Consider the following 14,708-nt stretch of genomic DNA (forward strand, 5'->3'; position numbering starts at 1 on the left):
CGACCGTCTCAGAGGCCTGATTTATGATAGGCTGCCTGGGTCTCCGTGTTCTTTCTTTCGGGTGGGGCGCAGAGTCGCGTTCGCAAACGACCTGAGCGGAAACGAGGGTTGTGAGCGGGGTGGTTGGAGCTTCAAGTATTCTCCTGCAGGGCGGGTTATGAAGGACTCAGCTCCTGGGGCTGGGCTTTGAAGCCGGCAGGAGCCTCCATGTTTGGGGAGGGGCGAAATGGAGGGGCACGTTCAAGGTGGGGCTCCTCAGGCAGAACCGCGACGCCGTTGTTGGCCAGTCTCGAGCCAGTGCAGATTGAGATGATGGGAAGAGGTCTGTAATTTGACCAAGATCGGCATCGCTTGACTGCAATGGGGGTGGCTCATTGGACCATCCAACGAATGTCTTCCACAGACCCGAAGTTCGCATATCACTGCCTAGGTACAACATGGAAGACACTTGTTAAAACAATTAAGCAGTGATACTACCTATTTTGAGTGATGTTAATGACAAATTCTTGTTCTTGTATCGTTAACTTACATCCATCTGAATCGCCTCAGATCACATGACACGTTAACCCAGCGTCAAACATGTTTCAGCCGGAGCTACCCAGCACCCTAGAGATCAGAGTTTCAATAAATCTGTGTTTCGTGGTTAACATCTGCTGTCTGAAATAGGTACAAAAGGGTTAACTACCAGGGAGAAAATGAGAGTAGCATCTGACTGGTGGAATGTATCCTGCGCCCTACTCTGTACTTCATCCTGTTATCTGCCCTAGTTCTTGTATGAAACTAAATAGCAGCGATTTAAGTGCTTTGTTGTTCAACGGACGAATGCCGGTTTGATTCCAGTACTCTAATTCTAATGGGAGCGAATATATTCCCATACTGTGCGGCTCGGGCACTTAAGGTTCTACGTTAAGGTTCTGCCCTCTTATTGTAGGTATAAAACATGGGCGCTCCTTCCACTACGGAAGAGTTCGAGTAATCACCACACTCACCTTCCCAACCTCGCGAACAAAAAGGAAAGAAAGCTCCCCTAAAGAAGTAATCACGGCTTCTGTCACCAAACGAAGTGGTGGTGCGGCTCTTTGACATATTCAACAAGTACAATTTGACGCCGAGACTAAGACCCGCTTTCCCAAGAACGAGTAAGTGCCTTTTGAATTCACATTAGTCGTGCAGTTTTATCAAAATTGTTAAATCCCTAACCTCTCTACAGTGATTTTCGATCACGAAACCGCCGCCGAGGTCGCGGATGAGCTCGCCGAGGAAATTGCTGGCTATGGCGATGGGCCGGAGTATGACGCCATTCTGGCATTCGGCGCGTTCAGCTACCCCGGTAACAAAAGAGCCAACGAAGCAATGATGCGAGTACGCCGGAAGCTAGACGCAGGCCTTGGTGAACAACTATTCGGCGAGTACCGCGCTTGTAAAATTGGCATTACACAGGATGTGTCAGATGTCGAAATCGCCATGCAGGGCGCAAGATTTAAAACCCTAATACTAGCAGCCCTCATGATGGGGGTCGGCGCGAGGATCACCGATACCGAGAAAGCCCATCTACGCAAGGTTTGTGCGATTTACGACGGGTTTTTGCCAGAGTGCGGCGTTGTTGGGTCTGGGGAAAGGCAGTTCCTCTTCGCACTCAGGACCTACACGGCTGGAAAGCCCAGGGACTGGACAAGGCTGAACTGTTGTAAGTTAACCGGTGCTCTGCGCTTGCTGCTGGCCTAATGTTTCTCAGCCGTATAACCAATTCCGGTTCCGTGTTTAGAGAGACGTGGCTGATGAGAGTGGAACAGATACATGTGGCAGAACAAGCCAAGATACAGGAGCAGAGCCATTTAGGTGTCCTGGAGAGTGCTGGAACTTCTTTTGCAACGAGGTTTGTCAACCCGCCTTGGAGCTGGGACAATGAACACAAACTAATGCAATGCTCTGAAGGATTGTCGGCAACGCCTGAGCCACGTGTGCGATAGCGATTATATTGAGGAGTGAGGCATTGGAGGAGGAGGGCGAAGCTAGATTTGTTCCGGGGGGGGCTGTTCGTAGTACAGATGTGTGAGCGACCAGGTCGGAATGTAGCAGGAACTTTTAGACAAAGTATTATTAGTTGGTCCAACCCTAACCCTTGCCTCACGAGCCACCCGCTTATCCTCTGCCCCACCATGCACGGCTCCGCCGCGTGGAACTGGCGCGTCAACCAAACAACGGGTCCCCGAGTACAACCCACGGATTTTCTTCCCCAAACACAAATTCATGAAGGTACGGATAATCATCTCATTCTCTCCCTTCCACTGCCCTATGATGAGTTTTGTTGAGCAAAACAATGGCCGGAGACCAGAACACAGCATTGTTGAAACCGAGCATTGCCTCTGGGGTCGGCTCTGCTTAAACGTCCATGACGGTACAAGAAACTTGATCTAATCTGAGAGCATTTCTTATCGCATCTTCATTCTCGACCCTTACGGCCCTGGAATACGCTGTCTAATCTTGTATGTTAGAGCTTTTAACTCATCCAACCGACCCTCATGGCTACTAGAGAGAAATAAGGAGGCGACAGGCCAAGCGTGAATACCCCCAGGCTCCGCCCTGCTCTCAACAGCAATTTCGGCCTCCCGAAGAGTATCGACAAAGTCTTCGATGGCCGGCGCCAGCACCTCCTCCGTGCCATACGTGACCACGAACCCCCGTTTCGGACTCGCCCGCTTCCACCACGAGGCGTCCCGGCAGCAGCCCGGTGATGCCAACGGATTGGCCGCCGAAGCGTAGCTCCCGGCGAACTGCACCCCATACTGGCACAGCTTCTGCGCATCTAGATAATCGCTGACAGTATTCCTATGTCGTGTTGACACGAGCGTGGTCCATGGCGAGATTAGGACGGCGAGCGCAGGCGTAGGGGGTAGCCACCGATCGAATTCCTCGCGACCGTAGATGGTTGGGACTGCTAATCGCTTGTTCATCAAGCAAAGAAGTAGACACAGTACGAGCGTCGCGCCCGCCGAGTCGCCGCTGACGCAGACGATGGAAGGGTCGTTATGTGTGACGTCCAGGACATGCTCGTAGCCTTTCCATGTCTCCTTGACCTGCGTGGGGAACGGCGCATCGGGAACGAGGGTATATTCGAGTGCGAAGATGGCCGGGTTCTGGTACCCTGCTAAGCTGAGTAGCCCTAGCCAGGTGAGGAGATACTCGAGGTAGAAATGGGCAGAACCCATTGAAAAACCGCCACCTGGGGAATTGTTTATGTCAACTCGGCTGTATCACTGGAAGCGCGTCTTCATCGACCTCATCGTCTTACCATGCAGATAGTAGAGCACTAAATCAGGCTTCTTCACAGGATCCTTACGCACCCAAATCCCTCGGAACCCCGTCTATCACATTCGTTAGCCCGAAATGTTCTCGTATTTGCTACAAACCCTGGGTTGATCAACACCGTGGATCGCACGCACATCACCATGCTCCCGCCAGTAGATTGGCGACCCAAAGTGCCCTTTCCTTAGCAGCCTGAACCATAAGTACGGGAGTGCCACTTCCCGCGCAAAGAAGACCCGACCGATCCTCGGCGGGACGTTCGCAAACGCATATCGCATGCAGCGGACCACGACATCCTCGAACAGTGTCACTCGTTGCGAGAATGGACGTTGCTCCAGTCGTTGGTGCCGCCGATTTCGTTGCCCCCTCCCCAACCCCCATCTGATTGTTCGTTTGCCCCTCTCCACAAAGGGGGACAAAACCCTGTCCCATATGATCACAATAGGCAATTTCAGCACTTTGAACTCGAACCATCCGTCATCAAAGATGGTAAGCCATTTTTCAGGTCCATTCTTTACGATACTGGGGTAGACTTAAAACGGGATGCGAAAGGGATAACGATGTAAAGTAAAGGGGGGCCGAGTGTCTTACACAAAAAAGGTAGCGCCTGCAACGCACACCACACCGTCTCGAAGAGCCCAGCCTTCCAAACTAGAGTTGGCGCCAGGAAGAGACAAAATATTAAACAGTCAATGTAAGCGACCGTGCCGAGGTTCATGGCCGCTAGTGGCCTACCGGCTGCTGACGACGGGTTGGTACGTTGAACTGTGTTTGTTTTCTGTCAGCCCTGGATTCTCCTCTAGTGAGAACATTGTTGTATTTCGTGCAATGATGCCCCCCAGCGGCTAGGCGGGAACGTACGAGACATTTTTTCGATTTGCGCCAAACGCCGTTAAATGAATGTTCACAGAAGTGTTGACAACAAGCCCCGAATTAATTCTCCGCTGTGAGGAGAGATGATGTAAGAGGAATACGGCCCGTTCGGTTACCCGGGAAGGATTGATCCTTTCGTTTGTTCACTCGCTCAACAGACTGTTAACATTATAACGCTATACCAAACATTGCCATATAAGAGAAAATTCGGGCTCAGACGCAAGGTATCCCAAGTTATTTTTTTTACTCATTCGTTCCTCCTTTGCATAATTTACCAAACTCCGCATAATGGCCAAACCCCTCCGCTACCCTACTGATTCTTTGCTACCTTCAAAATCCGGTTCTCCATCTCCTCAAAAGCGCCGAGAACGGCGCCATACTTCTCAAACACACCCTCGAGGTACCCATCGCCCACCTTCTGAATAGCCCCTTCCTCCTTCCAACGCTTCCCAATCAACTCGTCAAACGTCTCGCCCTCAGACCGCTCCAATGCCCACACGGCCTTGTAGGCACCCCCCAATGCACACGCATTGCCGCCCACGTCCAGTTTATACACACCATCGGCACCGCCCAGCACATCACCGACAATGCGCGCGATCGCGGGGTTGAGCGAGCCGCCACCGACGAGGTAAATACGTCGTGGCTGTGCGGGGAGCTTGTTGTTGCCGTCGGGTGACGTCACGAGGCGCTGGCTGCGCAGACGCATCGAGAGAGCTTGTGACTCGACGATGATCCGGGGGTCGGTCTCGGCCTCCCATTGTCCGGTCTCTTCCTGCAGATTGGCGCCGGTGGCGGCGTCGCATGTGTACCGCCAGGTGCCGGCGCGGATGTTGGGGACGATCTCGGGTTTGTCGAAGTACAGGCCTAGCTTCGCGCGGTCGGTGGAAGACTTGAGGTCGAGGGGCGGGGTGTTGAGAGCGTGGTGGTTGAAAGCGGCCCAGGTGTCGTCTGCGTTGGAGGACTTGGGTACGGCATCGCGGACCTTCTCGCGGGCCAGACCGCCGTTCTTGTAGCAGAGCATGAACATGTACTGGCCAGGGGTGGTTGGGTGGTTGAAGAAATGGTAGCTCGAGTCTGGTTTGTACACAGGCGTGCTCATGAGGAAAGTAGTGCTGGTACCTAGACTGACGATGGCATCAAGTGGGCGTAGTGGCAGGGCCAGGATGGTGGCCGGGTTGTCTCCTGTGAAGGGGGCAACCTGGCAGTCCCGGCTGAAGTTGTATTTGGAGATGAAGTAGTTGCTAATCCCGCCCATGCTACCTCCACCGTCGTGGCGCACTTCACCCAGCTTGCTGCGGAGTTCTGACACGCCATCCTTACCGGCCGTGAGCTCCAAGAGCGGCTCGGACCAGTTGTTCTGGGAGATGTCCCAGAGGTTCATACCGCAAACATCGCTGATGTCCATGGGGGCAACGGTGCCGAGTAAGAGGGAAGCGAGGAAGGACGAGACGAGGGAGATTCGGGACGTATTGGCGTACATATCGGGGAGCTTTTTCCTAAGGCGCAGGATTTGCGTGCCAGTGAAGCGCTGTGGTGTGATGCGTTACTCATTAGCCAGGGTCGCTATAGCGGTTCATAGCAGAAATACTAACATGATGGGCCGCGCTCCCTGTCACCTCAGCCAAGCGATCCGGGGACCCAAGTTCGGCATCGAATTGGTCGCATTCCCGTTGGGTGCTGTGGTCCTGCCAGTTCGGTGCGTGTGGGTGGGAAAAGGCCTCCTTCAGCTGATCGACGAGCGCCTTGTCTGACTTGAGACCACCGAGCAACGTCTCGGCCTGCCTACTCCAGTAGACGCTCCCGTGTTGTTGGCACGACCCAGAGATGCCCCGGATCCGGTTCAAAGGTGCCTTTTTATCCTGTAGCCGTTGGAGCACTAAGTCGAGTGACTCGAGCCACATGGCTACAGGAGCAAAGACTTCACCTTCCGCATCGTCAACTAGCACACCCTTCTTAATCTTGTACTTGGAACCGAAGTCTTGGTCGAAGTCGACTTTGGCGTCATAAACAACGTTCAGGTCAGATTGAACGACAATGGCTAGATGTGAAGAGAGTGTGTTAGTGTGATGGGATGGGATCCTCGCAGGGTACAGGAGACATACCCTTCAATTGTTGGGTCGAGAGGTCGAACCCCAGGTATAGAGGCCCTTCACTCATTTTGGATGAACTATTAGACTTCAAGGATGGATTGAACACGCTTCGTTGGATGACAACAACGAGATGGATTCGAAACTTGGCGGGGTATGTATGTACAAGTCGAGGCCCTGTCGGTTTGTAGAACGAAAGAAGACTCCGATCAGGACTTGGGAAACACAAAACCGTACAGGACAGTTTTAGCACAAGAGTACAGAATCATGAGATGAATATAAGAAAAAAACAGCCGCGTCTCGTTCCCCTTTAACCCGACGTGGGGTCGTCTTCGTCATACCCGGGCGAAGAGGCCGTTCAGGTACATGGCGGGGCACGAAGCCCCACGTCGAGAGCTGCACAATCGGCCAAGCAGCCTCGTGAGCACACATTTAGCCTAATTTCAACCGATATTTTTGACCAATGCCGAGTCGTCGTGACACCCAGGCGCGTGGGATCCCGTGGCACTTGAAGGCGGCGCGCTTTGCATTGCATCGCAGTCACATTGACATTTGCATGAATTGGCTTAGTCCGCGGGGACATTTTCCGATATCGCTCGATGGTGTGGGCAAGTGGAGGTTTGGGCGTGAGGGATTAAAGAGATGTTCTGATTTGGACTCCCTCCCCGAATTGGAATTGTCGCATCATGAGGGCGGCACTGGCGGGTTCTTTGGAGTGCTCGCCTGACCAGAGAGTTGAAGGTGGAAGGGAATTGTGGAAGGACGGATGAGATCATTCTTCCAAAACCCTAACCCTGGCGTCGGCGTGTTTCGAACTCGGGCCAAGGTGTGGCCTCGAACCCCCTGTCTGCTGCTTCAGCGAGGTGACGGGAGAGCCAAGATGAAAACTGCCAGCTTGCAGCTACAACCCTGCGATCTTCCTCCCCGGTCTCGACCGACCAACGCCCGTTTCAAGGCCGATCGATGACAGGAAAGAAGAAATCTGACCTGATGCATCCCTGAACACATCGATCCGGGCACGACCGGACGGAGAGAGAAAGAACAACAAGAGACGAAGCGCTGGTACATGTACAGCCGACAACCACCCGTCCATCGCACCACAGCGCCATGGACGAGCTAAGACGAAGCGCCACGGCTTAAGAAAACCGGAACGAAATGCGCGCTCCAGAAAATTGGCCAAAGCCACTCGTCTCGGCACTATCGATCCTGGCATTCCATGCCCTCGCCGCTTATGGCTCGCGGACGAGCTCCGAGACGGCCGTGACCGACGTATGCGAGTCGAGGACCATCAACTACATCACCCACACCCTCCCCCAGCAGTGCCTACGGACCTCGTGGACGAGCCCCACCCCAGCGGTAAACGAGGGCGCAGACGTGACCGCAGTTACGGCCACAACCGATGACTCGTCGAACCAAACCGCCTCTGGGGCGACCACTGCTGCCCCGGGCACCGTCACGGTCACCGAGACCCCCGAATCGGCCCAGGAGAACACCACGGCGCCCGAACAAGATGGGCAAGAGGATCTGGCCGCCAGCTCCTTTATGTCATTTGAGGAGTGGAAGGAGATGATGCTTCGGAAGTCGGGACAGGACCCTGCCAATATTGAAGCGCAGAAGCGGCGCGAGCGTCGGGAACGGGAACGGGGACCAGCCGCCAACGCCGGTGACACGGACAGCTTTGGGGAAGAGGGGGAAATATCGCTCGATTTTGACGCCCTTACAGAAAAGGTCTCTGAAATCGCCTCGTCGGCGGACAAGACAGCACCGAAAACTGAGGAAACGAAGCAAGAACAGCCGATCTTCTACGACGACGGTAAGACGCAGTACTACCGAAGCAAAGACGCTGGGAAGACCTGCAAGGAAAGGTTCTCGTATGCCTCGTTTGACGCTGGTGCGACCGTCCTAAAGACAAGCCCCAAAGCACAAAATGCAAAGGCCGTCCTTGCCGAAAACAAGGATTCTTATATGCTCTTGGAGTGCCGCAGCAAGAACAAGTTTATCATTGTCGAGTTGAGCGATGATATTCTAGTCGATACCGTCGTCTTGGCCAACTTTGAATTCTTCTCCAGCATGATTCGCAAGTTCAAGGTCAGCGTTAGCGATCGCTACCCTGTGAAGCTGGACAAGTGGGTGGACCTGGGCACCTTTGAGGCACGCAACTCGCGGGACATACAAGCCTTCCTGATTGAGCATCCCCAGATCTACACCAAGTACATCCGTATCGAGTTTCTGACTCACTGGGGGAACGAGTTCTACTGCCCGGTGTCCTTGCTCCGTGTCCACGGCACTCGCATGTTAGATACATGGAAAGAACCCAATCACGACGACGAGCAGGAACAGATCGATCGGCCAGCCCAGGACCCAGTCACCGAGACGCCCAAGGTACAGGAAGAGCAAGTCGTTGATGACAATCCCCCTGTGGCCCAGGAACCAGAGCCTGTACCGCATGTCCACATCGAAACTGGCCTTACCCTATGGCGCCCACTCGGTGAACTGTCGTACGGGACGTGTAAATCGCGTTCCCCCACAACGGCCAGGACTACACACACCGTTGCAAGCTCAGACAGGCTTGCCAAACGAGCTTCAACCCCTTCAGAATCGCCGGTCCCGCCGCCACCGGCGGCTTCGCCTGCTGATGAAGGGCCTCGATCCGGCGGTTCGCCTCCGGCCGAGTCAGGATCATCTGGAACGCCAGCATCCCAGAAGCAGCCGGCGGGAGATACACCTTCCGGTGCCCCTTCAGCCCCACCGCAAGCCAGTGATAACGGCATGGCCAATAATTCGACCCAGAAACCTTCTGATGCGAGAAGAGACAGCGCAGAGAGCGCATCAGCTTCCACCCCAGCCGCCACGGCCACCCCTCGTGACAAAACGGCAACTACTTCCTCAGCAGCCGCTTCGCCTACCGTGCAAGAATCTTTCTTCAAGACAGTAACCAAGCGTCTACAATTGCTGGAATCCAACACGTCTATGTCCCTTCAGTACATCGAAGAGCAGTCACGCTTCTTGCAAGATGTACTCCTCAAGATAGAGCGGAAGCAAATCACACGTGTCGACTCTTTTCTTGACAACCTCAACAAGACGGTCCTCTCGGAACTCCGCAACGTGCGCACCCAGTACGATCAGATTTGGCAGAGCACCGTCCTAGCCCTCGAAACTCAGCGCGATCAATCCCAGCGCGAGGTCGTCGCGCTCACCTCACGTCTCAACATACTCGCCGACGAAGTAGTTTTCCAGAAGCGCATGGCCATTCTACAAAGCGTTCTCCTCCTCTCTTGTCTCGTCCTCGTGATATTTTCTCGCGGGGGTCTCGCGGCTCTAGATAGCGCTTCTTTCCCGACGTTCCCACCAGCCTCTGCTACCGCCGGTTACCGCCGTTACGGCTACGCCCGTTCTGATTCGATTTCTGGCATGTCCCCGCCTAACGCCTCACGTCCTCAGTACCCCAATGGAGGCCCATCCCCTATCAACGAGGTCAATTCCGACCTCAGCCTCAACACCGGTAACGCGGACCACAGCCTCGCGGCCTCTGCTCTCCCGCGACACTTATATCCAACCACGACTTCTTTCAAAGACAAATCTCTCCCTCTAACCCCTCCTTCAGAATACAGCCGCGAGAGCACACCCGCAACCACAACCCACCATCATAACCTCAACCAGAGCAGCCCCGACCCCACACGTAACGAACAAGATCACGGACGCGAACGCGGCCATGATGATACCGGAACACCTTCCCGCGCTCAAAGAGGGCAAGGACTACAGCGCAACCGAAGTAGCGGCAGCAGCAGAGGATCGTCCAACAAAACTTCCGCGACCCATCAGCAACCCCTCCTATCACCCAACCCATCCTCCCCATCAGGAAACGACACCGACACGACCTGTACAGACAACACACCAGAGGTATCCTCGATCGAGATAATCGAATCCGCTTTCTTGAACGCTCCCTCCCCACAACCAGCAGCAACCTACTCTGGGGGAGTGCAAGAGCGGATCCCAGAAGAGGCGGACGAAGACGTGGAAGAAGAAGACCCGGCGGAGGAGGAAAGGGAGCGAGGGGCCCAAGGGCATGGGCAAAACCAAGATAAGCCCCCGGTCCTTAGATCACGATCTGCTGTGTTGCCATCAAGCGCCAGCGGTGGGCTCAGGAAGCCTTTGCCTGCGTTGCCCGAGGACCCAAATTAATTAAGTGGTTCGTGGCGGGGGTTTTGTTTCTTTTTTGATGGCGAGATGTGCTCGAAGTTGACACTAGACAATATCAAATAGTATAATAATAGTCAACGGCTCGATTTAGCGATGATAATCAGGTTTTTGTCCGTGTGCAGCCCTTGCCGGTTCTTCGGGTCAGAAATCCTTGCTTCAGCGTCATTTTCCCAGCTGTCTATGCTATCCTTGGTGCGCCGGGTTATAGTCACGGTCAAAACCAGGTATGGAAATTAGTGTGGTAGAAAAGGTATTGCTAATTGCTGCCAAAAGCTATCTCCGGAGATCCTAAGTATGCAGGATAAGTGTCCGGGCATTGCTCCCATGGCAATTCCGACTGCTAAACATCCCAGGCTCTGCAATGTGGGACGACCTTTCCTAGACTACCAAGGCTTCAAGAACCCCATAGTCCAATCCCAGATGTCGTCCCGTTTCTGTGCCCGATTATTACCCTTCCGGCTCTTTTGTTCATGATGCATTTGAAATCCCCCCCCCTTCTGTTTTTCCGTTTTTCCGTTTTTCCGTGTGTGTTCTCGTAGCCCCAGAAAACAAAGAGGCAAGATAATGCTGCAAGAAGAATACTGTCTCTCGCCATGGCTCGAGATTGGAATGTATCTGTCAAGAATTATATCTTGAAAGACAGCAACGGATTGCATCATAAATGCTGGCCATCTCCGTCCATTTACCACAGATTGCAAAGCAAGCAAAACCCAAGGCAAGTCGCCGTTTTGCCGAAAAGGTGCCCAGTTTTCCGTCTAGAGATCCCGGGCCTTCAACAGGAGAACGGTCGGAACCTACTGCTGGAGGTAGTACCCCTGCGGGCGAGCCTGAGTGTTGTAATCGTACTCTTCGAGGGCAGCAAGCCTGGTGCCGCGGTCATACTGAGAACGGCGGCGCCGTTGCTCATCACGGAAATGCTGGCCAGCGTTCGGGGTGAAGAGACCTAACGAGGCGGGAAATTAGCCATAGAGCCGTGGAATTACTGGTTTCACGTTACTTACCGACATGCTCAGCGTTCTCACAGCTGCGCTTCATTTTGGACTGGTTGTCGGGCTCGGGGAACGGCTCCTCTTGACCCGCCAGCTCTGGCCGAGGGCCATTGGAAGTGAAGTAGAGCTAAACTGTTAACAGCGAACACCATGGCATACTTGGTGTGGTGATATATTTACCTTCGGTCGATAGTGAGGCGCTTCTAACATGACAGAGCTGTTGCGGAATTTTTGAACCAGACAATCCTTGCCTTGGATAGCTTGCCGAAGTTAGCATGATATTTGGCTCACGTTTCACAAGATGACACTTACTGGCGTAGGAGATTTCCGCGATCTTGTCGCTCTTGAAGCAGTTCCAGCGCTGGTTGCCCCGCGCATTGACGAACTATACGAAGTTAGCCGGTGACATGGAGATAGTCATACATATATAGAAGCGTACGTCGATGATGTCCAATGGCTGGTCAAGAGTTAGCCGAGAGTGCTCTCAAAACACGTTACATGAGAAAAACTTACATCCACGAAGTTGATAAACGCATAACCAACGCTGGTGGCATGTCAGCAAGGGTCCGTCGTCAACGTACGGGTCATTCCGGTACTCACTTGCAGTCGTTGGCGAAGTCGATGCGTAAGTACATGAAATCATACTTGCCCCAGCTCGACTCGTCAATGATACGCTTCAGCATTGCCTGGTCGACCTTGTTGGGAATGTTGCGCAGCATGATCTAATAGTTGTGAGCCGGCCGCATTTGAGGCAGTAGCGTAAGGGGAAAGACTTACTGTGGTCCGTACATCGATACCGTCTCGAATGCGCGTGATATCAACATGATTGTGATGGCCGCCATTGTTGAAGTAGGGAGACCGGTTAACGCGCATGGCGCTCTGACGGCGACTGTCTGTACGTCCGTAGTGTTGGTTGCTCCTCGGGCTGGTGAAGTTGCTATGCATTCCCATTGGGGTGTCAGGGGGGGTTGTGTTGAACGGCGACGACACAATCTGCATGCTCCCCGAAATAGGTGTCATCGGCGCCATGTGGCTAACGCTTTGAGTACGAGTGGGGGTGTGATCGAGCATGAGCCTGTTCGGGCCCGGGTTGACGGGGCCTTGGTAAGGGGCGGGATGCATGGGGGCGTACTGCGGCGGGCCATGAGGGCCAACGGGAGAATGGCCGAGATGGTTGCGGGGGATAAAACTCCCAGCGTTCTGTGGCGTCCCTGGGATACCCACGCCCTGGTACATAGCGGGCATGTGGTGGGAAGGGTTTCGGTGGTTGTTGGAGGAAGTTACCTGGCTACCGACCACTCGAGGGATCGCTGCCGCGCCATGTAGCTGGCACAAAGTTAGGACAAGGTGAACCCCCTGGAGATGATTTATGTTAGATGTGTTTATCTGAATAACAATTGACTAAGAAACTTACACCCAAGGCCATGCCGTTGAATCGGTGGACGACGGAGACGGCAACATCTGCATCGGAATACTCGACCATGGCTCGGAAAGCATGCTCATTGGGCTCGCTCTGGCGTAGAAGAGCGAAGACTTCGCCTTGAGTATCGAGGAAGGTATGGACGACAGTCTCAACATGAACAGCACTGAAGCTGACGCCTTGGTCAAACGCTGTGACCTGGATTTTACCGTCGGAGATTGGGTCAACATTCTCAGTTGAGCCGCAGACCTGGAATTTAGTTAATATAGTAGTGACAAACAGGAAGAGATAAGCGTGAGATACCTTGTAAAACTCAGCCGAAGATACATATGCAGCCTGCCAATGGGGAGAGCCTAGCTGAGCGTTCTCGCGGGCATTTCGAGCGTCGCGAACGTTGGGAAGGTGGAGGAAGACCTTACCCTCGGCCGGGACGATGTGGCGTTTACCCCGGCATGGGGACCCGAGCCTCTCTAGTTTCTATGTGTAAAAGATTAGGCCACACTCAGTACTTAATTAAGACTATGCATGTGGACTTACCACAAGGTACTCCTCGACCTCGACAACGTTGACGGGCTGAGTCTGTGAATAGAGGACCAGGCAGCGAGAGACTCCCAACTCGTCGCTGAACTTAGCCGTGGCTTGCGGAGCGAACAGCTGACGGTTAGGATTCACACTGATGTTAGCACCCAGAGGTGTGTTGGGAGGACCGTAGGCGGCAAGAGAGCCTGAGACAGGGCGGAAAGCTGAGGCAGTGGGCGACAACTTTTGCTCAGGCTTGATGGTTGTATTTGAGACGAAAGGGTCTCTCTCAACAGCGCCTTGGGCGCCACCGTAGCACTCCTGTGAGGTGGTGTGAACATTGGCGGCGTGGTTAGAGGAACCGTCGCGACCAAAGGTTGTCGACAGCAGCCGGTTAGATTTGGTCAAGTTCTCATCAGGAGAAAACACGGTCAGTCTGGTATCCGGGGTACCCTCTTGTTTGTAGGAGTCGGCACCACCACTCGACGAGTGGGGCGACGAGGGATTGAACGAAGAATCCTGCACCTGCGCCATGATGATCGCGATGAGGCTGTTGTTGCAGAGTGCCTTCTCAATGGCGCGTGTGTTGCGCGTTTATAAGGAAGTCAACGACGGTGGTGATACAGTATCAGGTAGGAGCTGACGAGAGATGAGGTGGAATGAGGGTTGTTCTCGTAAGTCGACCTGTGGTTGGGAGAGGGAAGGAGATGACCGAGGAGGGGTCGAGGGAAATTGTGGAAGGAGAGATCGAGACTTGGTGCGGTCCTTCTCAAATTTGAATTCCACCGGGGTAGAAGCGGAAGGAGCGAGGCTCAAGTCCGAAATAGATGGTTACTCGGTCAAAATTATTAATGAAGGATAGTAGGCCCGGTTGAATATTCAACTCGAAGCCTTGGAAATCTGGGAAGACGTAAGGTATGTAGGGGTTGCCTCTCTTCCTGGGAGGCGTGGGAAGTGGGTGTGGAGGTGGAAGAGGGAAGAATCAAGATTCAAACCTGAGCTGCCCTCAGCCACTTGGGTAATTTTGAAATTTGAAATACACGCGAGAAGAATCGTGGGTTCGCCGAGCCAGATTTTCCTAATTTTAGGGCTTGGATCGAGTTCATGGCGGCCAGTAACTGAGACGAGGATGGCGTGCGGCTCCGAGGCCGCGAGGCCATGATGGGCCGGGCAACCGGGCTAGATTAACGGATGACCGAGAAGCTGTCGGGCTTGATCATACGGCGGGAATGAGATGATATACCTATCCAATCTTCTGTATAAAAAGAGTGGTTGTGAATATTGGTTCAAAGGTAGCTGCACACCTTTGTTTGG

The 14,708-nt window shown here is 53.7% G+C and overlaps 5 protein-coding genes across 5 annotated transcripts; 2 read left to right on the forward strand and 3 right to left on the reverse strand.

The window, feature by feature from the left end:
• Positions 1-695: 695 nt before the first annotated feature.
• Positions 696-1,725, forward strand: C8A04DRAFT_28435 (uncharacterized protein; the record flags this gene model as incomplete). The annotated part of the gene is made up of 2 exons (XM_062780641.1): positions 696-741; positions 1,211-1,725. The coding sequence occupies 2 exons, from the start codon at positions 696-698 to the stop codon at positions 1,723-1,725; spliced, it is 561 nt and encodes a 186-aa protein (XP_062637237.1).
• A 731-nt stretch (positions 1,726-2,456) lies between these two features.
• C8A04DRAFT_12014 (monoterpene epsilon-lactone hydrolase) lies at positions 2,457-4,024 on the reverse strand (the record flags this gene model as incomplete). The annotated part of the gene is made up of 5 exons (XM_062777182.1): positions 2,457-3,223; positions 3,293-3,365; positions 3,444-3,638; positions 3,714-3,763; positions 3,898-4,024. 5 exons carry the CDS (start codon positions 4,022-4,024, stop codon positions 2,457-2,459), a joined length of 1,212 nt encoding a protein of 403 aa, XP_062637238.1.
• A 465-nt stretch (positions 4,025-4,489) lies between these two features.
• On the reverse strand, positions 4,490-6,336 carry C8A04DRAFT_12024 (xylulose kinase; the record flags this gene model as incomplete). The annotated part of the gene is made up of 3 exons (XM_062777188.1): positions 4,490-5,707; positions 5,772-6,217; positions 6,282-6,336. The coding sequence occupies 3 exons, from the start codon at positions 6,334-6,336 to the stop codon at positions 4,490-4,492; spliced, it is 1,719 nt and encodes a 572-aa protein (XP_062637239.1).
• Positions 6,337-7,421: 1,085 nt separating this feature from the next.
• Positions 7,422-10,448, forward strand: C8A04DRAFT_11975 (UNC-like C-terminal-domain-containing protein; the record flags this gene model as incomplete). The annotated part of the gene is made up of 2 exons (XM_062777171.1): positions 7,422-10,038; positions 10,228-10,448. The coding sequence occupies 2 exons, from the start codon at positions 7,422-7,424 to the stop codon at positions 10,446-10,448; spliced, it is 2,838 nt and encodes a 945-aa protein (XP_062637240.1).
• Positions 10,449-11,260: 812 nt separating this feature from the next.
• C8A04DRAFT_28439 (meiosis protein mei2) lies at positions 11,261-13,928 on the reverse strand (the record flags this gene model as incomplete). Its single annotated transcript, XM_062780642.1, has 11 exons — positions 11,261-11,409; positions 11,468-11,582; positions 11,636-11,715; positions 11,768-11,840; positions 11,895-11,912; positions 11,969-11,999; positions 12,056-12,177; positions 12,233-12,781; positions 12,870-13,124; positions 13,179-13,352; positions 13,413-13,928. The coding sequence occupies 11 exons, from the start codon at positions 13,926-13,928 to the stop codon at positions 11,261-11,263; spliced, it is 2,082 nt and encodes a 693-aa protein (XP_062637241.1).
• Positions 13,929-14,708: the final 780 nt, after the last annotated feature.

The sequence above is a fragment of the Dichotomopilus funicola genome (genome assembly GCF_033296635.1).
Source record: "Dichotomopilus funicola strain CBS 141.50 unplaced genomic scaffold C8A04scaffold_29, whole genome shotgun sequence".
In the NCBI taxonomy this organism is placed as follows: domain Eukaryota; kingdom Fungi; phylum Ascomycota; class Sordariomycetes; order Sordariales; family Chaetomiaceae; genus Dichotomopilus; species Dichotomopilus funicola.